At 53.9% G+C, this 25,734-nt stretch overlaps 1 protein-coding gene across 1 annotated transcript in view; it reads right to left on the bottom strand.

The window, feature by feature from the left end:
• The window catches only part of PPFIA4 (PTPRF interacting protein alpha 4), a 45,983-nt gene that overhangs the window by 5,248 nt on the left and 15,001 nt on the right, over nucleotides 1–25,734 (bottom strand). Inside the window, exons 3-25 of the mRNA XM_029933388.1 lie at nucleotides 23,920–24,021; nucleotides 23,377–23,541; nucleotides 22,994–23,068; nucleotides 22,687–22,776; nucleotides 21,925–22,116; nucleotides 21,507–21,653; nucleotides 21,093–21,227; nucleotides 18,687–18,770; nucleotides 18,317–18,448; nucleotides 18,007–18,069; nucleotides 17,251–17,342; nucleotides 14,593–14,701; nucleotides 12,831–13,039; nucleotides 11,079–11,319; nucleotides 10,605–10,640; nucleotides 10,266–10,399; nucleotides 9,837–10,003; nucleotides 7,736–7,829; nucleotides 7,184–7,265; nucleotides 6,411–6,611; nucleotides 5,682–5,744; nucleotides 5,065–5,091; nucleotides 3,190–3,365 (exon numbers count right to left, since the gene is read on the bottom strand). Of these exons, the coding sequence (XP_029789248.1) occupies nucleotides 3,190–3,365; nucleotides 5,065–5,091; nucleotides 5,682–5,744; nucleotides 6,411–6,611; nucleotides 7,184–7,265; nucleotides 7,736–7,829; nucleotides 9,837–10,003; nucleotides 10,266–10,399; nucleotides 10,605–10,640; nucleotides 11,079–11,319; nucleotides 12,831–13,039; nucleotides 14,593–14,701; nucleotides 17,251–17,342; nucleotides 18,007–18,069; nucleotides 18,317–18,448; nucleotides 18,687–18,770; nucleotides 21,093–21,227; nucleotides 21,507–21,653; nucleotides 21,925–22,116; nucleotides 22,687–22,776; nucleotides 22,994–23,068; nucleotides 23,377–23,541; nucleotides 23,920–24,021 (2,816 nt within the window). The remainder of the gene's footprint in view (nucleotides 1–3,189; nucleotides 3,366–5,064; nucleotides 5,092–5,681; nucleotides 5,745–6,410; nucleotides 6,612–7,183; nucleotides 7,266–7,735; nucleotides 7,830–9,836; nucleotides 10,004–10,265; nucleotides 10,400–10,604; nucleotides 10,641–11,078; nucleotides 11,320–12,830; nucleotides 13,040–14,592; nucleotides 14,702–17,250; nucleotides 17,343–18,006; nucleotides 18,070–18,316; nucleotides 18,449–18,686; nucleotides 18,771–21,092; nucleotides 21,228–21,506; nucleotides 21,654–21,924; nucleotides 22,117–22,686; nucleotides 22,777–22,993; nucleotides 23,069–23,376; nucleotides 23,542–23,919; nucleotides 24,022–25,734) is intronic.

Below are 25,734 nucleotides of genomic sequence, written 5' to 3'. Positions count from 1 at the left end.
ATTTACCCAAGGGATACAGAAGTGCTGATGCACAGGGGCACATGTACCCCAATGTTCATAGCAGCACTGTCAACAATAGCGAAAACATGGAAGGAGCCTAAATGTCCATCACCTGATGAGTGGATCAAGAAGATGTGGTATATATATATACAATGGAGTACTACATGGCAGTGAGAAAGAATGACATATGGCCATTGGTAGGAAAGTGGATGGACCTCGAGGGCGCCATGCTAAGCGAAATAAGTCAGGCGGAGAAAGACAGATACCATATGTTTGCACTCATAGGTCTAACAGGAGAGAACAGGAGAAACCTAATGGAGAACCATGGGGAGGGGAAGAGGGAAAGAGAGTTGGGGAGAGAGAGGGACGCAAAACCTGAGAGACTATTGAATACTGAAAACTAACTGAGGGTTAAAGGGGAAGGAGGAGGGGAGAAAAGAGGTGGTGGTGATGGAGGAGGGCACTTGTGGGGAAGAGCACTGGGTGTTGTATGGAAACCAATTTGACAATAAACTATTTTAAAAAAAGAGTCTAAAAAAAAAAGAAGGGACCCCCCCCCCGACCCAGGCCACTGTCCAAGCTCCTACCTCATGCAGGTGTCACCTGAGAACCATCCTTCTGAGTAGTGTGAACACCTGGCCCGACACCGCTGATGACAGGGCACTCACTACCTCTTGAAGCAGCTCATTCCACCGCGGACAGCCTCCGAAGAAGTATCCTACCTTAACTTGAACACTGCTTGTCATACAGCCTCTCTGGGTTTTGTCATCTATCAAATGGAGGAAGAGACGTTCCCTCCGAACTCTATTTTGTGGCCACTGCTTTGTGAAATTAAGTTTTGCTGCTGGCTCCCTTCTTTTCTCCCCCTCAGCTCTACCCAGGCAGCCCTGCTGCCCTGAACAATCCCTCACAGCTCACTGTTTCTAGGAGTTCTTTTCTGGCCCAAGGCACCCATTGCTCAAGCCACTGGTTTAAGCCTGGGTCCACTGGAGGGGACAGGAGCACGCACACCTCCTAACTAGAAATGCCTTTTGTCTTCTTCCGATCCTGCTGGCTATAATTTTCAGTCCAGTTCCTAGGGCTTTCAAAGCTGTTGCATAGAAGAGCAAAACTTTAAAGTCAGATCAATGCCAGCTGTGCCACTCCCCAGCCTGTTGGCCCTCCACACACATGAGATGAGGTCACCCCTCTCCTGTGGGGCTGGCGTGAGCCTTACAGGTGACCATGCATGGAAGGGCTTAGCCCGGCCCCTCAAACATCTGGGCACTCAGCAATGGCACCACCACTAGGAGAACATTCCGGATGCTTTGTGTGCTGCTTCTCCTCAGAGCAGCTGCCTCTCTAGGAAAACTGCTCAACAGAACACTATGCTTTCAGGGAAAAACGCTGAGTTAGGTGTGAAGGAAGAAGGATATCTGCCCCATTCTGTAACCACCTGGCTGAGGGACCTGGTGACACTCCATCTCTATTGGGCTTGTTTTCCTCATTAAAAGGAGAGTTTTGAAATATCTTTTTCTCATCACAGTAATTATGATTTAAAATTATTTTTAAAGATGTAAGAACATGCTTTATGGAACGTTAAGTGGAATAAAAGCAGGTATACACATAGCTGAAGTAAAGGACGTGGAAATGCTCTAGGACCCCTTGAGTACTCGAGCTGTGGAGCTGAATCTGGAACGCTGAATGCAGGCTGAGGCTCTCCTGGGGCCTGGGCAGAGGGTCGCTAGGCGGACTTCCATAATGCTGGGTGGGGCCAGGCAGACGGATCCTCCAGAGGCCCAGGGACATCCCAGCTGGCAGGGCGGTGGCCCTTCTCTCCGCAGCACTATCAGTCATTGACAAGAGGACAGGTGCAGCCAGGCCTGGTGGCCTCCCACACCCACTGAGACAGAATATTCCCTTTCAGCCCTGAGAAGGGGTGGGGGGTGGCGAGGGAGGTCACAGTAGAGAATTCCAGCATCGAAGGCTCTGCAGTGTGGTGGCAAGAGGACTGGACTCGGTGTCAGGAGACTTGCACTCAGGTGTCATCCCTGATGCTCCTTCCTGTGCCTCAGTTTCCTCACCCATAAAATGAGGAGGCTAATTAGATCCTTTATGCATTTAACCTTCCATGGTTTATGAGTCAGAGAGACCAAGGGGCATCTGAGGAGCCCCGAGAGAATCTAGTAAAGCCACACCCTCCTAGTGCCAACATTCATCCCATTACCCTCTCATGTGCCTCGGTTGGAAAGCCAACTGTGCCACCTTCCAGCTATGTGGCACTCGGAACACGTGGGATGGGGTCATACCTCTCCTGTGGGGTGGCGTAGGCATTAATTAAAGGTAAAAGACAAAGAACCTGGCTCAAACAGCGGCCTGTGTGATTTGATGCTAGATGTTAAAAGGACTTCCTAACAACTGTCGACCCCTGGAACATTAGCACCCATCTTGCTTCCCGCCCCAAGTGCCTACTGGGGTCAAGCACGAAATGCAATGAGTGAAGTGGGACCTGGAGACTGTGCCTACCTGTCTCAGAAGGGCGACCGCCCCCAGCCCCGTGCTGGAATGTGTCAACACACCTTCCAGTTTTTTAAAGAGAAGCCAGACATCCATAATTTTGTGTAAAACCTCCTAGTGTTTGAATACTGGCAACTAAACTCATAATCTTTAAAATACTGTGTCAGCCAAACACAACACATCTGTGGGCCAAAAGCTGCCCACGGGCTGCCAGTTGGAGGCCTCCGCCTCAGACACTTGTGAACAGAAGACCTTTTCTGCGAGGGGGATGAGAGAACAGGATGGCATCTTGTACAAAAGGGCGTGGGCTCAACACGGAGAAGCTCAGATGTGGGGTGCAGGCAGGACAAGGGCCCAGAAAGACCCTCTTCTTAGACACCTAAAGTGAACACTGGTTTCAGGTGGAGCCTTTCCAGAGTAAACAGAGAGAACTCGGCACGCCCAAAGAAATGAAATTCAGGGCCACGAGGGGAAATCTCCCAGAAAGTGAAACTAAGGAAAAATGACTGTGTGTCTTAAGGGCTGGAGGTGAGAGGGCGGAATCCTCCCTCAAACTGTGGGATGAGACAAGGACCCGGTTTTTGCAAGGGGGAACCGGCTGGTGCCCAGACAGGGCACATGGAGGCACCTGTATTCTCGGAGACAGGTCCCCAGGGCCGGGGGAGACCCGTGCCTTGTTTTAGCCTTGCTCACCGGTGAAAGCTGTCCACCATCTTCAGATGGACCCGCAGGTCCTTCTTGGTGAGGTGGTCCAGCATGCGCGCGTCCACCAGGCACTCCATGAAGTAGCTGCGGTACTGGGGGAGCCCCAGGCTGGGCAGCCATTCGTTCCCGATCCACTCGTGGTTCATGTCCCCATAGGCCAGGGTCTGGGGGAACAAGGCAGAGGAGCTACAGGGGAGGAAGGCAGTGCCAGCAAGCCGCGGCTGGCATATCTGCTCGAGAGAAACATCACTCCATCCTCCACGGCAGGTTATTTTCACTAAGAAGCTGGGAGTGGTAGGAGGTGGGGATTTAAAATGGAACTTTTTAAGATCTCAGAATGATATGGTTTCACTCATGGATCAATTATCTACACTAATGAACAGAAGCAACTATCCAGGCAGCAGATAATATGAAGTCCTTCCTGTCGACTCAGGAATGCATTTGTGGTATTGTGTGGCGGACCTGCCTTCCTAGTTCTCAGCCCACTATGCCCAGGGGACAGGCCAAGCTACAGAGGATCCGCAGAATGGCAAAAAAAAAAAAAAAAAGCCAATCTCGCTTGGGAAGCTGGCTCACCCATCTACAGAAGAATTACAGATTGACTAACAACGCCAAAAGCTACAGGCTGATGAATAGCATCTGAATAGCCAGCACTCAGTTCTCTGAGGTCTGGTGTCAGCTCCAGGATTTCCCCAGGGGCCCTGCCTGCTGCCTTCTCAAGCACCCTACACACCCCCGTGACTCTCCCCACCTGCTCTGTTTGGCTGTCACCTCCCGCCAACAGCAGGGACTTCCCTGACCATCTATCCTTAGAAAGACTCTATGAGCAGCCACCCTCTGTCACTCTGTTTCTTTACCCTACTTGATATTTTTAGGCTGAAAAACTTATTTTATCTTTTAAAATGAAACCATTATACCCATAAAAATAAGTGTAATGTATATTTGCTGGTAAGCAGAAATAAATGAAGCTAACATTGATACTCACCAACCCCATTCCCACACAGGTGCGTCTGGATACCTTACACTCTCCTTCCCTAGCCTGTTCCCTGCTGCCCCTCTAGAGGTAATTGCTGTGCTGAGTGATCTATCATTCCCTTGGTTGAAAAAAAAATTTTACAGTCTTTACAATCACCAATGCATATTTCTCTAAGAAACATATCATTAAGTTTGCTTGTTCTTGAGTTTTAGTATAAAATTCTATGAATCTTTTGGGACTTGGATTTTTCCCTTGATAATGTACTTCTAAAATTCATCCATCTCCTCTGCTGATTGTTCTACCGTGTGAATATATACTACAATCTCCCCCAGGCCCTGGTCGGTGGCTTTCCCTGTGCCACTCATGGCCCAGAGATCCGTGTGACACAGTGCTCACTGATGCCTTTATGCACTTTCGGCCTCTCTCTCCCTTAGAATATAAGTTCTATGGGGCTTACTTTGTCACTTCTATACCCAGAGAGCCTAGAAAGGCCTGATACCAAGCAGCTGCTCAATAAATATTTGCCCACTGACTGAATGAGTAAAAGGCCTTTGCCCAGCTCACCGCAGTGCCCCCTGAAAGGGATGGGGCAAGGAAGAGGGTTTGTGCCAATCTGTCTCATGGCTCCTGGGAAGAGAGGGGAAGAGGCAGGCATGCTTGGGGGCACACCTTCCAAGGCGCCGCACCTGCCATCTTGAGAAACCAAAAGGTACAGGGCAAAGAGGAGGGAGGGTGCTTTAGCAGGAGGAGAAAACCTGTCCAGGACTTTTCATGTGAAGGACACAAATAGACTGGGACTCAGGGAGTCCTGTCAGGCAGAGAGCGTGTTGGGAAAATACTGTCCTAAACTCCTGGGTGGTGGTTCTGGACAGGGAAGAGGGTCTTACCTGAGCCCAGCTGCCCTCCTCACTGTCCTAGCGGGAACCAGTGCAGCATGTCAGGGGAAACAGGCAAAGTCAAGGAACCCGGAAGCATTAACCCCGGGCCCCATCGAGAAGAGGCAGCAGACACACCAGTGGGAGGGTGACTAGTGAGAGCTTATTGGGATGGTCAAGTGAGAACATAAGGCTGGTGCATGTGCCCGTGTTTGCCGTGAGGGGGGAGCAAATGTGTGTGTGGCAAAAACACGCTCCCACACCTCCCTGGCTTGGCTCACAGCCCCGCAAGGGGCCAGGCTCTCCCACTCCCCGTCACTTCACCAAGGATGAGCACAAGGCAAGGACTCTGTGGCTTCAGGCCCACAGCAGAGCACAGCACTCCCAAGATCAGCTCTTCCCCACTGGCCCTGGAGACCCCCCTGGGATGAATCTGCCAACACACACAAACTGTTCTCATTCCCACCTCTTTCTCCTCAAGCCACCATCCTGAGAGCAGAACCCGATGTACATCAGGTATACCAATCTCACGTTAGATCGGCTGCAACCCCCCCTCTGACTTCCCAAACCTCCCCCTCATCCTCGTGGGGGTCATCAACCCTAAGCCCAGGGCCCAGGGCCAGACTCACTGTTTTAGTGGGTGTTGTCAGAGTTTCCATCTCTTCATGGGTGACCCAGACATTTCCAGAAGACTGTAGGAAGAGAGGAAACCTAGCTGGTCCTGATTGTGGGTCCCCGAGATCCCCCTTGAGGCTGGGAACCCCAAAGGCAAAGACAAACATCCCTTCCCCGGAGTCTTCCCACAGACCCAGCCCCGAGCCCTGTGTACTGTCTGGATCAGAGCAACCTCCTACATGACTGTATTCACACTGCTTGACACAGTGCCTGGCACCAAGAGATGCTCAACAGACTTTTCCTGAAGGAATACGAATGAGCGGTGCAGATCTGGAAGGCTGGCCAATCCCAATCGAAGAGACGGGTAGTAATAGAAGACTGCACCCTGAGGGTCCATGGAGTAGACTGTGTTCTTGTGTAGAGGTTGGCGCACCAGGACAGAATTCACAAATGCTCTATCCCCTCTGTCTCCCTGAATCTATCTTGGACAGAACCCCAGAAGCCCTGTCCTGGAAACTGCCCAGAGACGTGCCGCTGTTGTCTAAGTAGGGCAGAGAACCAGGCTTCTGGGATCCTCCTGGAATCAACATCAGCCCCTCCTGGAGACTAGATGGAGCCCTCTGAGGGGACTGGAAGTAAGAGGCAGGAAGCAAGCTACTATTTTCCCAAAGACCAATGGGAAACTTTGCAAATACTATTCCAGGGCTTCCGAAAACCTCCCAGGTGAGGAAGAAGCCACTCACAGTCCTGGAGGTGGGCGGGGCGGAGGGGCTGGTCAGCGACACCATCTCCTGGATGGCCAGCCGGAGCTTGAGCCGGTGCAGGGCGTTGCTGATGCCAATCTCACGCTGGATCTCTGTGTCCGACAGGGCCGACATGATGGCCCCACTCTTGACGTTGGCCCGGCAGGCTGCCACGTACCAGGCAGGCATCCCCACCCAGAGCTGCAGATGCAGGCACGGGCGGAAATTCAGCTCCTTCCCCCACAATCTGGGCCCCACTGCCAAGAGCTTGACAATACCAAGGTAGGGCCAGGCCTCCTCCATGGACTCAATATAGCAAACGCAGAGCAAGAGAACTTAGAAATGTGGAGCTGACAATCACCAAATGCATCTCTTTCCCATTTCACAGATGGAAAATCTGAGGCCTGAGAATGGGAAGAGATTTTCCCAACACTGTATGGGTGCTTAGCTCCTGAGGACAGCCTCTGGGAAGTCACATTGCCTGTGAAAGCCTACAGTTCGGTGACACTGAGTTCCCCTTGTCCAAACCAAGCTACTTTTGAGGCATCATTGGTAAGTGACATCAGTTCTGCCCCCCAAAGTAACTGGTAGGTGCATCTGCTGGGGACGGGTGCGGGGCTAAATGCTACGTGTGGCACATGTGCACCGGGCAGGGGAAAAACAGGCTGGGAAAGTTCTGGGGACACCCCCCTTACCTATAGAGGAATCCTTGTCCCACCCCACCTACCCTTCCCACCGGGCCTCTGACTAAGACTCCCTTTGCCCAGACTTACCTCCAGCCAGGAGACCACAGTAGGGCCATCCCACTGGGCAAAGGGCATTCCTTTCCTGCGAGCATCTTCAAGCAGCTGGTGTCTTGAGGGAAGAGGAACAAAAGACTCACAAGTCTCTCCTTGACTCTCAACCATGGTCACTGCTGAGACCATGGCCGTGCTGAGTGTGACTCCCACAGCTCTACTCCCCCACCCCTGCTCCATGCCTGAAGCAGTATGATGCCAAGACCTGGGGCAGGAAGACCCCTTCATCCCCAAGTGGCAAGGGGAGGCCCTTCCTTTGTTTGCACATGGTCTGACCCAGAGGCATTACAGTCTGCTCTGCCAGAGACCCACAGGGCTGGGGTCACTCTCCCACAGCACCCCAGCCTCCCTCTCCAGGTGGGTTATCCTAAGAACCACTGCTCAGCCCTTGATGGTCCCATGTGGACCAGGCCAGCCCAGTTCAGAAAGGGCCTTGCTAGGCTCTGGCTGTCTGAGCTCAGTCCCATGACAGGCCAAGTGGGTGAGGGGCTGGGTGCTACCCAGCAGAGCCTGGCCTGTGGCTCTTACTTCTTCTTCAGTCGCCGGTCCTTCTCTGCCTGGGTCCCCAGCTTGGCAGGCACCATGGGCTCCTGCAGACCAAGCTCAGAGTCTATCAGCATAACTGGAAGGAAAGAGGTGTCATGTCAGCCAAGCCCTCTCCTTCTCCTCCCGTGGCCTGGGCCAGGATCGGGGAGCAGACCAGCAGATGTTTACCAACCTCAGTGTATAACAACCCCGGAGGCCTGATAGGACCATCCACTATTCCTGGAGCCTCCGCTCTATGTCCCTATATCCATGCAGCCCCACATTGGCATCAAATGGGTCACCCAGCCCAGAGAGTCTGCCCTGGAAGTCTCAGCCCTAGAGGCGTTTTCCAGCCCAATGGACCAAAGCTGTCACACCCTTCCAGCACGAAAATCCTAGATAGAATTGATCCCTCCTTCAAACCAAGGTGCAAAGAAAAGCCGGAGAGCCACACACGAGTGGGCTATAGGCTCAGAGAATTATCCTGATCCAGTTGGGGCGGGGAAATGGGCACACTAAGAGATGTGCCACTCGGCCTCTGCCTCAGGGGGCACACTTGCACAAACCACAAAGGGGAACATTCCCAACTCTGTCTTCGTCTACAAGGATCTCCTGAGCAGACCCACAGAGTTCATGGCAGGGGCAACATCTTAGAATTCATTAAACTCTGGCCACTCCATGCAGCACAGACAGAGGAGGTGTGGACAATCCCAAAAACAAGGTGACAGGCTATCTTAGGTGCCACCATGCTGCAGGGAGCGTGGAAAGCCATGGGACTTCGCACAGAATGCCTCTCCCACAGATCAGACCTTCTCGGCTCCCTCCCAGCCCCGTCTGTGGCCAGTTCCACTACTCCCTGCACCCCTGTGCGCTGGGGGCAGGGCGCTTCACCCTACTCTCCTCCCAGGGGACAGGTGCCTGCCTCTCCTCCTCCCTCTCACCCAGCTAGCTACGTTCTGATTCACACCTTCCCTGAGGTGCAAGAAGGTCTAATTATGCCTCTGGATTCAAAGGTTCCTTTCTTGTAGTTGATCAGGTCCCCCTGCCTGTAATTGTCAATGCTCCCATGGCCTTGGGGGAACATCTCAAGGCCCTTACGAGCTGGCCCCAGCCTGGAGTCCAAAACCATCTGTCCCCTCCACTCCTCCCGCCCCTTTCTTCCCCATTGTGACAAGACTCCATTGCAAACAAAGCGCACGTACGCAGAATCTGCCTTTCCCAGAACCCCAGTTCCCTCACATACAACCCTTCTTAGCTTGGCTCATTCCTACGCAGCCTTCAGGCTTCAGCCCAGCTGTCTGTCACCTAGCAGAGGAAGCCACTGCTGGCGTCGCTACCCCTCCACGCCGAGTTCAGAGTTCCAGAAGCTCCCTAAGCATATGGTTATCGTTATATCCTAACGTAACGATAGCTCCTTGAAGGAATGGCCTTGTGCTCCAACACCCAACACTAAGCCTTGTATACAGCAGTGCCTCAATAAGTGTTGAAATAAATGACTGACCAGGGAAAGCAGGAGGCAGGGGAAGAAGGAAAGGAAGACAGCGACATTTATCGTGTACCTACCACGTGCGAAGCATGTACAAGAACTTTACGTTAGCACAGAGGGGCTAATGCTCTTCCCCAAGCTTTTGCGTGAACATAATGTCTACAAAGCCAGAATTAGGCATTATGATACATTGCATCCTACAGGTCAGATATACTAGAAATAAGTTCTAATCAAGAACTGACGCTCCTAAAGAGAGAACCAAGGAATTCCTCCCAAAGGCCCTGAGAACAGAAAACCTCCAAACTAGAAGAAACCTCAGAGGGCCAATCTCTTGCTCCAGACAGGAATCCCTTTCAAGTCACTCCAGATAAATAACCCCCACCCCCGCCCCCACCCGCAGCCTGGACTTTCTAGTGGCAGGAGCTAGCCCTCCTGAGGCAGCCCTGGGATCTCACAGAGAAGCTCTCAAGGAAAACAGCTGCCCTCGGAGGGGAAATCAGCCCAGCCGTGCCTTCCACCCGCTGGCCCCTGGGAGGCGGGGGGTAAGGCTGGATCTGAGTACAGCCTGCTGCTCTGGCCCTTCCACTTGCACTCATTTGCTAGGAAGTGGACAGAGACCATGGCCCGTGGCTCCATCTCGGCTCAGCTGGATGAGCCGGCCCTTCTCCTTCTTCCCGAACAGACGGCCGATGGATGACTTGATGCCCTTGCGCTTGGCACCCTTGTGCAAGGAGTCCTGGCTGCTGTTGCTGCTGCTGGGGTTGCTGCCCTGATCCTCCAAAGCACTACAGGACGACAGCCAGGAGCGGGTGGAATGAAAAGAAACATACTTCAGTTATAACAGGAGTCAGGGAAGTCAGACCTCAGGAAGCACTTAACAGGAAGTTGCGGGGGTGGGGGAGGGCTATGATCAGAGCAGGTGACTCAAGGAGATATGGGACTGTCCTTCCAAAATGGCATTTCAAAGAGGAGTAAGATGGTCTCTGGAAACAGGGATGACATGACCCTAGCAGAAGAGAGCCTCAAGGTGGGGCCCGTGCCACTTACCTTTTGCCTTCTTCCTGGCTCAGGGCTGGGTGGCCAAGCTTCTCTAGCCGCAGCGTCCTGGGTGAGGAAGGAGGAGAAGTCTCACATTTTATGGTGGCTTTATCCTCCCGGTTCTCTTCCCGAGACACTGGCGACTGAACAGACAGTGAAGCCGTCAGGGGATAGAGGGAGAGATCTGGGACCTGCCTACCCAGCCCGGACTGAGGCAGAGGAGCTTGGAGTAACCCTGGGGCCCCTCTGAGCCCAGACTCAGAGTCAAGGGCCCAGGGGAGAGAGGCCAAAAGGGAAAGGCCTGGGAGAATTAACCCGTTAGTACCTGGGTCCTCAGGCAGCACTCACCAGCAGCTTCCTCCTATGCTTTCTTAAGTCACTGGGCTGGAAGAGAGAGTGAAAGGTGAGCTCAGGATCACCCTCTAGATGCCCGAAAGTTAATCCCAAGGGGAACCTGGTGGTCTTGGGATGAGAAGATAGGATTGAGTGCCTCACACAATCCTCGAGAGACTATGACAGGAGAAAAAAAGCTGGCCTGATTAAAATAAGTCCGGGCTACCTCTGGCGGAAGGGGAGAGGTATAGGCAGGGGGTGAGTTTCTTACATGGTCTGCGCTTATCCAAGAGAGAGGGTTCAGGAAGATATGACAGGCCCTTTCCAAACCCAGAAGGACATGGTGGCCTGACATGCTGGGGTCTGCACACATCATGGGAAGAAGCCCCAACTGAGAGGGAAGGAGGCCTCTCCTGGCTTAGCAGCTCCCCTCCGCCAGCCCCCAACGCAGAGCCCAGGGCTGCTCCTCAACTGCCCCAAGGGTCTCACCAAGGTCATGACCCCCATGCGGTCCAGGTCCTGGGCTGCACTGCGGGAGGTGAGCTTAGGTGTGGAGCGGCCGCTGAGCGGAGGGGACGCGCTGGCCAGGGACAAGGCGGTCAGAGAGGTGGGGATGGAACCGCGCTTGCGCAGCTGGGTCAGGTTTAAGGCCTCCATGCTGCCGCTGGTCACGCGGGTCTCAATCTCCTCGGCACGGAGCTCGGTGGACTCTTTCTCTTCCTGGATCATCCTGGGGAAACCAGACCTTGAGTCGTGGCCCCTGCGAGACCCAGAGAAGGCAGGTGCCGGCAGCATCTGTGCTCACCACCCCGTGACCCCAGGCAGAAGGCAGTGCCATGGGCGGGGGAGCCGCACTGTGTCTGGCATTGCCGGGACATGCCAGGCCTCGCCAACACAACTGGCCCTGTCCACCGCAGCTCAGATACATTGCTTTCTCTCTCTCTTTCTCTTTCTTTCTCTCTCTTTCTCTCTCTCTCTCTCTCTCTCTCTCTCTCTCTCTCGTCATCTGGCCTCATGTAACAAAACTCCCCAGTTTAACAAAAGAAGTTGCGGGGTAAGGAGGCGTTTACTCAGTGGCATACAAACCATCCTGGGAGGCAGAATTCTGAACCTACCACTAACTACGCGGGTAACCCTGAGTCAGGCTTTCTGGCCTCAGTTTCCCCATTTGCCCAACATCAGGAGGAGTCCGAGCCAGGAGTTCCCAAACCCAGGTCCTTTAACTGACAATGACCCAGATGGAGTCTTCCCTACTCTACAGAAAAATGAGAAAACTTCTGACAATGGTGTGGTGGGGGAGGGGAGCACTCAGAGAGGAGCGCGTGCGCACCCTCCAGCGCATGCGCACGCGCTGAAGTAGCATTGCCTACTGTCCTCCAGGAGCCGGGCTCGTTTTTGTCCCGAGAGTATGTCTTCCAACACTAGGGAATGTTAAAACGCCCTTTCCTTTGTACAGTGGTTGTGATAGGAAACAGCCGTCACCATTCCTGCTTTCCTTTGCAGAATAAAAGTTAGTGGCCCTATGTTATCACCCCGCAGCGTGTGTGTGCATGTGTGTGTGTGATGTTTTCTTTTTAATTGGCCTGTGAAATCCAAAAGTGTGGGAACCACTGAACAGATGCCCCTTATACCCCTAAGCCTGATGCACTGTTGCTCAGATTTTCCCTTGCCGTTGGTCATAAATACTAATAGCCCCCCTACAAAGGCAGGGTCGAGTACTGGGCTTGAAGACTTTCCACACCACTGGGGTCTGCTTGTTGCCTCATGAGGGACGGAAGGCATGCTGCAGTGCACTGAGCATAGGCCTGACTCTGAATCCTCGCTCTGCCACTTACTGTGTGGCTTTGGGCAAATCACTTAACCTGTCTGGTTCCTGTTCCTGTGTCTGTAACATGGCAATCACACGGCCTCCCCCAGAGATTAGTAAGACTGACAATAGCATTTATACAAAGCTCTCACCCGGAGGTGACCTCAGAAAGTGGGGACTAGACTTTTAGCGATTACATTTAGCTGCAGGAGCTGTAGGAGGGGAAATGAAGTCTCAGAACTGTCGATCTGAGGTCCCAGCCCTCTCCATCCAGTAGTGGGACTGAGACCCCACACAGAGTCCCTAGACTGAGCATTCAAGGTGCAGCTGTTGGAGACAAGCAAATACATGGAGAATTTTTCCTGCAGTGCCCAAACCCAAAGGGACCCCTGTCCTTCAAGCTTACCTCCCAGACCCTCTGCCCCTGCCCTCACCTGATCTCTTCGTTGATGGCATCCAGCTGCTCCTGCAGCATCATGGCCAGGGTCTGGGCATCCGAGTGGCCACTGGGGGAGACAACATCCACGGAGCTCACCAGAACCCCTGGCTCGTCCTCATCCACGTCGGAGATCTCAGGGTCACTGTCAAAGGCAGGGGTGGCTGTGGGGGCCAGCACCCCAGGCAGTGGAGAGGGCTCCCAGCCCTTAGCAAAGGAGGGGAGAAGAGTAGTAAGAAGACACACCAGACGGGCTGAGGAGCAAGACCCTCCCCACTTGCACCCGCAGCACCGCAGCCCCTGGGGATTCCTCAGAAGTGCAAAATCTCAGGCCCTGCCCCAGGCCTTAATGATTCAGAGTCTACAGTTTAACCGGATTCCCAGGTGATTTCTGTGCACGGTAAAGCGTAAGAAATAATACGCCAATTCAAGGAGCCACGTAGCAGAGTGGTTAGGAACAGATTCAAGAGAGACGCTGCCTTGCTTTGAAACCTGAATATCTGCTGTGCAACTGTGGTAAAGCTGTGTAACCTCTGTGCCTCAGTTTCTTCCTCTGTAAAATGGGGATAGTTGTAGTACCTTCTCTGCAGGTAATTATGAGAACTGAATGAGGAAATGCACGTGAGGTGCTTAGCACAGTGTCTGGCACGAAGTACACAGTATACATAAGCTATCCCTTTCTATTCACACAAACTCTCCAAGAGTGACTAGATCCAGGGGCCAAGAGAAACCAAGCAGTCCTGACTGCCTTGTGTCTCCCAAAGTTTCAGCATGTCGCAGGGCCCTGTAGTCAACTCTGGGAGGTGGTGGCTTCTCAGAAGTCATCCTGCAAACCTCTTTGATGGACAAAGGCCCGGAAGAAGAAAACATGGAACTGAATGCACCAGAAGAGCAGGGGAAGAAAAGGAAAGGGGCCAGGGACAGAGAGGTGCCCTAACCCCACCCTCTGGGACCCAAACCCTCAAGTTAGGGCTCCTTTCTAGCTCCTGGGCACCTGATGTGTTCTTAAAAACAGATAGAGCAAAGGATGAGGGGATATAGAAAGAGATGCCTTCATTCAAGACTGCAATTCCACCAGACTAGGGCAGACATGAACCTTCCCCATCAGGCTAGGAGTTCCCTCCTTCTCTACATGTATGTTGTGGTGCTTAGCACAGGTAGAAGGCCTGGGCTCAAGATAAAGCATGCTAAACCATTATGGGGCTAAGGCAGAATCACATTCCTCCCCCCCAAAAAAGATGCAATCATCCTTTTCTGCCCCTGTCTTTCCTGTTCCCTCCTCCCGCCCCAGTCCCCTAGGCAGACTCAGAATGAACTCAAAACTGCTTCTCAGACAACTTCCGGTGCCATCCCCAGGGCCAGTTAACCTGCCATCCCTCCCTCAACTCCCCCAGAAACCACAGCTTTCGTTCCAGAAAGCTTGCCAATTCCATCTCGCCCCTGTATGTCCCACCCTGGCCACCAGAAACACACGCCTGCACACCCAGGCACACGTGCACACGCTTCAGTGGGGCCTCAGGGACCGGCTGGCCGCCTGCCAGCCCCTACCACTTGCCCACCAGGAGGCCAAAGCGAGGGGGCACAGCTGTTGCAGCTGACAATGGCCCCAAACCCGCTGCAGCTGTTGTCCACATGGGGGACGGGAGGGGGAGGATTTGCACCGCATGCCAGCCGTCTGTGAAACTGGAGCCAGGCACGCGGCCGAAATGACCCCAAACTCCCTGGGGAGACCCCTCCACACTCACCCCTCCACCCCTCACCTTGGCAGACTCCTCCCGCAGTGCCGAGTAGCGGCGATGCAGACCCGAGGGTGCGTGGGTGGCTGTGCTCAAGGAGAACCGCACGTCTGCTGCGCTGCCCATATGTGACCTTGAGTGTTCAGGTGAAGAGAAGGCCAGCCCTGAGGACTGAGTGCCCCACTTCTCACCCACAAGGCCCAAAGGGTTAAGTGATCTTCCATTTGGCGAAGAGAAATCTTAGTGGGCATAGAGACACTGTAAATGGTTTAAGGGCTGCCATGTAAACAAGAGATTCGATTTATTCTCTGGTGCCCCAGGGATCAGAATGATCCAGGGGAGAAAGTTCTAGAGAGGCAGCTTTCCATTTAACATAACACCTTGGGGGCGCCTGGTTGCCTCAGTCGGTTAAGCGTCCAACTTAGGCTCAGGTCATCTCACAGTTTTTGAGTTCGAGCCCCCCGTTGGGCTATGTGCTGACAGCTTAAAGCCTGGAGCCTGCTTCAGATTTTGTGTCTCCCTCTCTCTCTCTGCCTCTTTCCCGCTTGTGTTCTGTCTTTTTCTCTCTCAAAAATAAATGAACATTCAAAAAAAATTTTTTAAAGAAAACATAAAAAGCACCTTATAATGGTAAAATTTAGCTTGTGATGCATCTGGTGGCTTTTAAAAAGCTGTCTGTCTGTCTCTCTCAAAAATTAACAAACATTAAAAAAAATTTTTTTTAAGGTGGGGAGGTGCCTGAGTGGCTTAATTGGTTAAGCGTCTGACTTCAGCTCAGGTCATGATCTCACAGTTTGTGAGTTCAAGCCCTGCACTGGGCTCTCTGCTGTCAGCACAGAGCCCTCTTGGGATCCTGTCTCTCTGCCCCTCTCCCACTGGCTCGTACACGGGCTCTCCCTCCCTCTCTCTCTCTCAAAAATAAACATTAAACAAAAATTTAAAAAGCAGAGCTTTCCATCAACAAGTTATTCAAGCAGTGGCTCTCAGGCCATCTGACATGAATGGTGTGGGAGAGCTCCCAGCGCTGAGAGCCTTTGGAAGGAAGGGCCTCTAAAAGTCCTTTTAATCCTGAGGGTCTTTCTTTCTTCATTTTCTCCTAAGCAACATTCCTTGGGTTTCCCCATAATCTGGAATGAGTCCCTAGCCAAAATTCAACCCAGGCATATTCCCTATCCCCAGGAAGCTTCAGGGCGCCCTGACGCTGTATCAGAGACATGGGCTAGAGAAGCCCCAAAGGTCTATTTCAACTCTGAGATTTTAGAATCCCAGTTATGATGCTCTGGAATGTCTGGAAGCCTTCCCTGGTGATACTTCTTCCCTATGCCTTCCCAATTTGGAAGCCTCGAGGGGCCCACGGCAAAGGGACAGGGCAAGCCTACAATGGACTGCACAAAGTAGCTGCAGGGAAACGGGAGTTTCTGCTTATCTCCCTCTCCTCCCCTGCAACTCAGTCCCAATCTCATGATGGGTCCAGTATTTCTATGGTCAAAGTCAAGAATTCCCAACCATTAAGGAAAGCAAACAGTGGAAAATGGCTTGGTATACTCAAAGTCATGTGTTATTTATGGGGGCTGGCGGTGGCGGGGGGGGGGGTCTCTTCTGAAAAACCTATGGGAAGGAAGAAGGCAGAGGAATCCCAACTACTATTTCCTGTCTCCACTCCCTGCTTCTCTCCATACTCCTATCCAACAATTTCTGATGAACCAGAAGATGGAACTTACATCTCTTCTACTCCAAACAGCCACAGGCTTCCCTTCTTCAAGTTCAATGTCCCTTTCCCTAATTCAAGCCCTACTTCTCCACACATACATATGCATGTACACTTCCTTCCGGGAAGCTGATCCTCATTTCCCTGATATGGCAAGAGCACAACTGACGGGAACCTCAGAGACTTTCTTCTGTGACACTTTGGTTTGGAAAGAAAACAGCCAGGAGCCATGAATCTTGAGTGGCATCACCTACTAGTATCTTCAGTCTTTACCCTGCCTTTCTGGGCAGAGAAGTAGGAGCAGGATTGAGGTCTGAGTTCAATGCCAATGACTTCGCAAAATGTGGGGGGAAATCCAATAGTTCTCTAAAACATGAACCTAATTCAAACATTAGGTGGAAAGCGCCACTCACGATCTCTTAAAATGTTTTCAGAAAAAGGGATGTCACCAACCATGGATGTGGCATCTCAATTCCAACAGTAAGGAAGTCCTTGATGCATCATTTCAATCTGTCACGCTGCCCTTCTGCCCCCTGCCTGCTACCTGAACCTGGGTGGTCCTTAACTCTCAAACAACAATCCTCCAGAGCCCTGAAGATGGTGTCTCAAAAGAACTAGAATGAACCAGACACTCTCCATGAGCAAGTCCTGTGGGACATGGGTGAGCATGTAACTCAGCAGACCCCTCGCAAGGGCATGCCCTCTGTCAAGGAAACAGCATGGCCTGTGTCCCATGGCACTGGGGAAGTCTTTACTTGCCTCTCAGCATCCCTCAGCTCAGAGGACAGGTGCTCCTTCTAAGCTGCCCAAGTGAGCTAGGTGACTTTGACCAAGTTCTTGGAGCCTCAGTGTCCCACCCTGGATAGGAGGAGGACCCTGAGGTCCTGGGCGGTCTTTTGGTGGGAGGAAGTCTCCTCCCTCAGGGTCCATCCAGGACCCCATCCCAGCACGCCCAGCCTCCCGCGCTCCAGTACCTGGAGTGGACGCCATCCACAAACGGCCCCCCTCGACCCTTCAGCTGGTCCACCTCTTGGCGCAGCTTCTCAATCTCTTCAGACAGGCGGCCCTGTGCCAGGCAGACCCAGGGTGGGGGTGGGACCAGGGAGGGGCGGAGAGGGGAGAGAGGGACAAAGAGGACAGCAGAGTTGGGGAGAAGCAGAATGTACTGCAAAGTCCAAAGACAGGGGCCCCCGGCCAGGCCCACAGATGACACCAAGAGAAGAGGTCCAACTGGAAAGGGAGCAGAAGGATCGGCAGTGGGCAGGCAGAGGGGCAGGGCCGGGAAAGGGTCTGTCTTGGTAAGGATTCTACCTGAATAGGCCTGCTGAGCCCTCACCACCACACAAACGCATGGCAATGGAGGATGGGCAGCAGAGGGGGCCCGGTGCTCAGACCTCACAGACATTGCTGAGGCAGGGACAGTGCCTAATCCTCCCAGAATCACCAGATTCCTGCCTTACCAGGTTGGAGGGTCCCATCGAATCTTTCCCTGAGCCCTGCCTCTCTGCTGCCCACCATATGCCCTATGCTTATGGCCTCCATTTCTTCTTTACATGTGGGTGGTGATGCATCCACCGTGATGGGCTCTAGCGAGGATCAGTGAAATAACGTCTGTGCACGGACTGGCATGGTGCTGGGTGTCAGAGCAGCTGCATGAAACACAGGCGTGTTCCTTCCTCACTGCAAGCCCGGCCCTCCCAGGCTGGCGGGGCTGGCCAGCAGCTGGGTACCTTGTGATGGTGCTGCTCCTCGATCTGCCGCTGGGAGCTCTCCAGCTCCTGGATCAACGTATTCTGGGAGAGGACATCGGAGAGCTAGGACTCCGCCCCTCACCTTCCCCTCCCTGTCCTCACCCTTCCCGCTCCTCCTTTCTCCAGCCTCGATGAGGTCAGTCCACCAGTGTCTGCGGTCAAGACACGCCCTTCCCCTAACACACTCACATCCCGACTCCTCCCCTCAGGGGCCTGCCCGACTCCACCCACACCCTTCCCTCGCCCCGCCCCGGCAGCCCCGCCCACCCAGGCCGGGGCCCCACTGCACCTTCTCCTCCAGGGCCGCCATTCGCTCCTTGAGGTGCAGCTGCAGGCGCTCGTTGGACTCGCTAAGCAGCCGGTCCACGGTGTCCGACAGCCGCTTGTTGTGGTCCTCATTCATCTTCTCCCGCTGGCGCACCTGCACAGTCAGCACACCTGGTACCAGGCACCCCCCACCCCGGGCCTTCCCGGGGTGCCATCCATCCCCACCCAGTTCCAGCCCATTCACCTGACCACCTCCCCCTGCCCCTCTAGGGCTCTGTCCCTGGCCAAGCCTCTCCCAGCTCCCACTCTTCCTCAGGCCTGTCCACACACCATCTGGGAGGTTGCCCTCGGGACAGGGAGGGGAACCGAGAGCCCCAGCCCGGTGCCCTCACCCTTGCCAGCTCCTGGTTCTTCTCCTCCAGCTGCCCCTCCAGCTGCCGCAGGTGTTCCTCAATGTTGCCATGCCTTTCTTCAGCCTGGAAGTAGGGATGGGTCAGTGTGGCCTTAGACGGCCTGCCTCCTGCTCTGGCCCGGATATGCCACATACCCCGGTGCCAGGGTGCTCTGGGGATATCAGGGCCTCAGTATCAACAAAGCCTAGCCCTCAACCTCTCACCTTGAAACAGAACTACCGTCACCACTGCCCTTCTCCCCAAATACTCTCTACCCCTTCCCAGGTGTTCCCCCCGCCCCCTTCTCCCACCTGGGTGGCTTAGCCGGTTAAGTGTCCGACTCTTGGTTTCGGCTCAGGTCACGATCTCATGGTTTGGGCCCCACATCAAGATCTTCACTGACAGTGAAGCATTCTTTCTTCCTCTCTCTCTGCTCCTCCGGCATTCATTCATTCATTCATTCATTCATTCATTCTCTTTCTCTCTCTCAAAATAAATAAACAAACTTAAAAATCCCAGGGCTGGCAGCCCAATGGACTATAACTGCTCTCCACACTTCCAGAAAAAAAAATTCCACCTGAAAACATGAGCCACCATGAATCTCTATGCCTCCTGGGAGATGGACCTGCACTTTAAGAGTATGGACACAAGCCGGAATGCCTGGGTTCAATTCCCGGCTTCCTCTCTTCCCTGCTGTGCGACCTCGGGTAAGTTATTGAACCTCTATGTGCCTTAGTTTCCTCAACTGTAAAGCAGGGATAACAACAGCACCTATGCCCATTGCACCGCTGCGAGGACTAAATGAGACAATGCACAGCGAACACGTAGGACACAATAAACACTCAGTAAGTGCTACCCATGGTTATCATCCTTGTAATTAAACCAGCCAAAGTAGAGCGGTCTCCCCTCCACCCATGTGTCCCCAGAGATGGAGACCCCACTGTCTCAGCTGACAAGATATTCCAGACTATCACACATCTCACAGTTGGGAAATCCTTCCTAAAAGCCCCCCTACTGAGTCATTTTGAACATATTCATCAGTTCAGCCCCTCCCTTCCTGGCAGTTTTGAGAGATTCTAGAGCTGACAGCTCAGCAGCCCACACATGACATCCTCTCCAGCTCTTTAAACCCAACACTTCATCTCTAGGAGCTGGAAAGACCCTAGACACCACCAAGTCCAACCCCATCACCATAGAGATGATGGCCTCATAGAGGAGATAATGACACTTGCGCCTGATTGGGGAGGTGGCGACTTTTCTCAGGTCACAGAGCCAGTCAGTGGCAGAAGCAGACTTGGTGCTGGGTTTCCCTAAAGGGCAGCCAGGCAGCAGGTGCCGGCCGCAGCGCCCCCAAGCTGCCCACTAGCCAGCCTGCATCCTCCCAGGCTCCCAGGACTGATGCTTACTCACTTCTGATTTCCTTCTCTCAGGGGGTTGGAAGGGAGGGTAGAGAAGGAGATCCCAAATGAGGCCATCCGTGAAAGCATCCAACCTGCTGCAGACACCCCTAAATTCTCTTGATTAGCCCAGTGCATGCCTATGTCAGTGCATTTACCCAGCTCTTCCAGATGCTCCAGCCCACACGCCTCTTAAGAATCAGCTACTCCACAAAATTAACTGCCCGTCAGGTACAATTCTATTCCCTTTTATGAATCCTAGAACTGCCACCTTCAAGTAACCAGAGTTGGTCCCTAAATCCTGAATGCTTCAATTTGATAAAGAAGCAAAGGCTGGGGGGCACCTGAGTGGCTCAGTCGGTTAAGCTTCCATCTTTGGCTCAGGTCATGATCTCACAGTTAGTGAGTTCGAGCCCCACATCAGGCTCTGTGCTGTCAGTATGAGTCCTGCTTCAGATCCTCTGTCCCCTTCTCACTCTCTCCCCGTACCCCTGCTTGCACTCTCTGTCTCTCTTAAAATAAATAAATAAACTTAAAAAAAAAAAAAAGAAAAGAAAAAAAGAAAAATCGTGGAGTATACAATAAAATGTTAAAAAAAAAAAAAGGTATGCTCAGCCTAAATCTCCTGCACCTCCTTTGATCATGTCTCCCCTCAGATTTCATCTTTCTAGAGATGAAAGTCCTAATTTTTCCACTCCAGCCACAAACAAAAGGAAGTATTAACACAAAAGCATAAATGATAACCACTCTGCATCCTCAGTCTCATCTACTTCTCCAAGGCGCCCTCCATCCCTTCTCAGGGGACTGTCACATCCCTGAAGGGTGCCGAGGCCGACAGACACAGACACAGACGGTGAACTTCCTGGAGCTGTGCTGCCATGAGAAGTGGTTTCCTGGCTCCCAGCCCCGGTGCCTCCCACTATCTCCACTCACTGCCTGGCCCCCACCCTCCTGCAAGAGACCTGGAAGCAGAAACAGCACCAGAGGCCCAGGCCCCAGGCCCACTTGCCTTGGTGAGGGCCGCGATTCTCTGAGCCAGCTCAGCCTCCACCTCCGGCAGTGTCTCGGCCTTGCGCATGGTCTGCTGCAGCTTCTGCTCCGCCACCTCCAGTAGCTCCTGCAGGTGTCGGGCCTTCTCCTCACACTAGCCCGGGGGTGGGGTTGGGGGGCAGGGAAGAGTCAAGGGGGGGCACCAAAGCCTGCTGGACCCTCTGCCCCAGCCTCAGTAGAGAGCAGGTGACAGGCCACAGGGGCAAAGGACAACCTTGGTTCTTGGCTACCCAAGAGGCCTAGCTTCTTCTTTCCCAAGGTGACAGGCAGGACCCAAGAGGCTCCTGGGCCACCAAGGAGAGGTTCCAGCATGACTGCCAGGGCCTCCAGGGTCAAGTACAATGCCTGCCCCAACCCCATCGGGAGGAGTTACCTGACGGTGCAGGGACTCCTTATTGGCCAGCTCGTTCTCCAGTTTGTCATTGAGGTCATGGATGGATGTGGCCTCACGCTGAGCAGCCAGGTAGCGCTTCTCTAGTGTCGTGATTCTCTCCTCCATGTCCTCTTTCTGGGCCAGAGCCTGGGCACGAGAGAAGGGGACAGGTGGGAAGGTCATCAGCTTCACCCTGCCCCCATCCTGTCTGCACTTCCCCACCAATACTTGGCTGACTGGATCTTCCCCACACGGCCCTGCCAGTTTCTGACCTTGACCCATCCCTCCTGCTACTCTCCCCACAGTGGAGCCCACCCAGTGTTCAGTCTTAGACTCCCCAGCCCGGCCGGCCCTCCCTCCACTCTGAGTGCCCACCTCACACTCCACAAGACGGGGCCAGATGGGCGCCCTTGCTCACCTCCCGGAGGTCCCGCTGGTGCTTGCTGCTTAGCTCCTCTGACTTGATGAGGTCCCGGCGGGCCGTGCCCAGGTCCTCCTCCAGCTCAGTCACGGTTGCTGTCAGAGTGACCAGTCGCTCCCGGGCCTGGCTCAACTCAAAGTTCTGCTTCTCCAGGAGCTCCTGTAGTTCCTCTACCCGGCCCGTGTCATCCTCCAGGGACATCGAGCCACCAGTCAGTCACCAGGGCCCAGGGTGTCCCACTCCCCTGGCCCAGCCCAGGGATAGAACACCCAGAGCGGATCACAGCTCTGCCTCCCATCTTGGCACATACCACCGGGTATCCCTTCCTTCCTCTGGGCCCCAGGAGCTTGCTCCAGACAGTGACCAAACACCCTCGCTCTCCTGTGCTTCTTGAAAAAACAGTAGTTTCTAATTTTACCTGCTGTCTCAGAATCTTGTAACCTAGGAGGGGGCATGACTAGGGGAACAAAGCTCAGAGAGAGGAGGGATCTTGTCTGACACTGACACACCAGGTAGATGGCACCTGGCGATTTGAGCGGGCATTATGTGCTTAGCAGCAGGTTGGGTGCACACATGCACACAAAATCTATAGATTTTGTTGCAGGTGGGATGGAGGAAAGAAGGAAAGAGAAATGGGAATATTGGAGAAAGCCCCAAGTTTAATTTCAGCATTTGCTCTACTGAACAAAAGCGGGATAGGGCCCTCACCTCTCATCTCAGGGGTGACCTGCCCCTGCTCCGCGGTTTCCCATGACCCACCTTTCGCAGGCGCTTTGGTCCCAGTTCCACGGCCCCCTCCTCTTCTGCCGCTCCATCCCGAACCCCTGCTCCCTGCTGCAGGGCAGACACCTAGAGGGCACAGCCCCACAGTGAGTCAAAGAGGAGAGAACTTCCTGTATATTCTAGACCCTTCCGAGTCCCCTGCCTCCCAGCCTCGCCTTGGCTAGTGGTCTCCAGCCTTGACAGCGGGAGAGATCCAGTGCAGAACAGGGTGGGGCGGATCAGTAAACCTGCCTTGGCTTCCAGGAGCTGCAGTCTGCGGGTGGAGGGTGGGCAGGCAGCTTACCTGCTGGTGGGCCCCCGCCAGCTGCTCTTCCAAGGTGGTAACGCGCTCCAGGGCTGCTCGGAGCCGCTCCCGCACCTGGCCGAGGTAAGGGGAGATAAAGGAAGAAACAGGGACCCCACTGGACTCAGGATGGAGGAGCCTGGGCTTGATCTACCAGTACTGGGCATGAGGCAAAGAGAGGGACTTGCCAAGAGGCAAATTTCTGAGAGGGAACCTAAGAGGAGGACCCGGAAGTCAGGCCGGTGGTAGTGGTGGGCGGGGCCAGTTATGAAGCAGTTTTCCCCAAACACAGGATGCAGAAATTGCAGAGAAGGGTCTCACAGAGGCCCCAGGGAAGCGGGGCAGGATGGTAGGTGGCCCAGGCGGTGGGCCAGGCTGGGTACCTTTTCATCCAGGGCCTTGTGGTGCTCAAACAGTGACTTGAGAGCCTTCAGCACCTCCACCTCACTGGAGACCCCTGAAGGTGACTGGGCCTGGCGCTTGACCACAGTCATCCGCAGCGACCGCTCATGGCGGGACACCAGGCACTCCAGATGTTCCAGAAGCAACTGGCAGGGAGCAGGGGAGGGCAAGAGGGAGGGCTGTGAGCATGTGCCCCAGGGGCTATGAGCAGGGGCCACATGACCACCGAGTGGGCAGGGGTATGGCCGTGTGCACCACTGTTAAAATGCTGAAATAACACGTTGAACACCTGCCCCAAGCCAGCTGCCCTGGCCTCTCTCCCAGGACCCCAACCTTCCCATGACCACCCCCTCTACAGGTGAAAAACCTAGCACCAATGACTAAATCGTTTGATCCCAGAACACAAGACAAGAAGACGTTAGGAAGGGGTGGGGGGTTCGCCTGGCCCTGGCCGTGCCAGCTCCCTTGCTCGCGGGGTCCACACACACACACACACACACACACACAGCAGGTCACCCACTTACCCTTGTGTTATTCCGCTCTGCTTTCAGCTCTGATATCTCTTCCTCCCTTTCTAGAAGTTGCTCCCGACACATGCTCAGCTCCCGGGTTAAGGTGGCAAATTCCTGAAAACCCCCAAGGCCTCTGAGTGCTTGGGGATTTGCCCCCTAACCAGTGTCCTGCATGCCCACATCACTCGTGGGATCTTCTCACCCATCCCTTACTTCCAGCACCTGCCCCCAGAAAAGTCCCCATCCATCCATATCGCAGGGCTGGTAACTGCAGCCGGCATGTGCACCCCAGAGCGGTCCACAGCTCTGGGCCCTCCGCGCATTCCAAGCATGTGTTAGCATACCAGGGGACAGGAGTGGAAACAAGAGTGAGAAGGTCACCAAATCTGCTCTGCTGCCCCCTTCCCCCTCTAGCCAACAATATAACCTCATTATGCCCTTCCTATTTTGTATTTCTATTTCCCCAGCAACCCAATGATATCATCCTTTAGAAACAGATGGAGGAGAGTCTCATCTTATGGTAGGGTCCCAAGGGAGACTGATAGATATTAATCAAGGAAGAGAGGGGGCTTTGAAGGGAGTGCCCCAGGGAGCTCCCTCCCACCCACTTCCCAGGGCTTTGCAAGCTGCAGGTGGCTGGTGAAATAAGGATCCTGGGACGTGGGAGCAAGAGAGCCTGCAGACCTGCGCAGTCAGCCATTTGGCTTTAGCACACATCCTAGGGATCCCCCCTCACTTAGTCCAGGGCTGCATCCTGGTGCCTGACGCCAGGGCACTTGCTCTGGCCTTACTGAGCAGCCATGCTCAAAGTAGCCCTTCGAGGGGTCCTGTTCCCACACCGTCAGGCCCACACACCCTGAAACACCTTTTCAGCCCACCCATCTGGGTCAGGACAAGCACTCAGGGGTGAGAAGCTGGCCTTACATTTCCAGGTCCATCATTTCTTATTAAATTAGACATCAGGGTGCCTGGGTGGCTCAGCCGGTGAAACATCCGATTATTGGCTTTGGCTCAGGTTCATGATCTTATGGTTCATGCATTCAAGCCCTGCATCAGGCTCCACTCTGACAGCACAGAGCCCACTTGGGATTCTTTCTGTCTCCCTCTCTCTCTGCCCCTCCCTTGCTCACGCTCTCTCTCAAAATAAATAAGTACTAATAAAAACTAAAGTAGACATCACCTTATTCCAGAAAAGTTTTCAGAGAGGTGGCCCACACTCTGGACGCCCAGGGTCTGGGGGTGACTGAACGGTGCTGCAGCCCCGTCCCAAGCTAAAGCCTCCTTCACACACCAAGGACTCAAGATGGATGGAAAAACTCCAAAGCAATCCCCTCTAGTCACTTCAGGTCAGGCAACAGGGGATAAGAAGGGCTGTGAGGAGGGGACAGGGACCCAGGGATGCCAGAGCCTGAGAAGTCTCAGACTTCTAACCCTGTCTTTGATTACTGCCTTTCTGTCAAGGCCATGGCCAAAGGGGGCCAAGCATCTCACACCCTGAAAAGCCAGGCCTGGTGCCAATGCTGCCACACTCCTAAGTGGACACACACAAACTCACATACAGGTGCGCGCGCACACACACACACACACACACACACACACACTTGTACCCAGAGGCAGGGTTTGGCACTATCCCAGCCCGCACCCTAACAGCACCCCAGAGCTCTCTCCTCTCCCTTCCTGGGCTCCCCACCCCAGAACACCTGCCTCCTCCCCAACTCCAGCCCATTTGACACACTGCTGCCAGGATCATCTCCCAAAGCACTGCATTGTCTGCAATGTTGAATATCAACTTCTTATCCTGGTTTTCAAGTTTCTTTCTCATGGTTC

This window comes from Suricata suricatta, chromosome 3 (assembly GCF_006229205.1).
Source record: "Suricata suricatta isolate VVHF042 chromosome 3, meerkat_22Aug2017_6uvM2_HiC, whole genome shotgun sequence".
NCBI lineage: Eukaryota > Metazoa > Chordata > Mammalia > Carnivora > Herpestidae > Suricata > Suricata suricatta.
The sequence above is the reverse complement of the archived record's forward strand: the minus strand, read 5'-3'. Positions and strand labels throughout refer to the sequence as shown.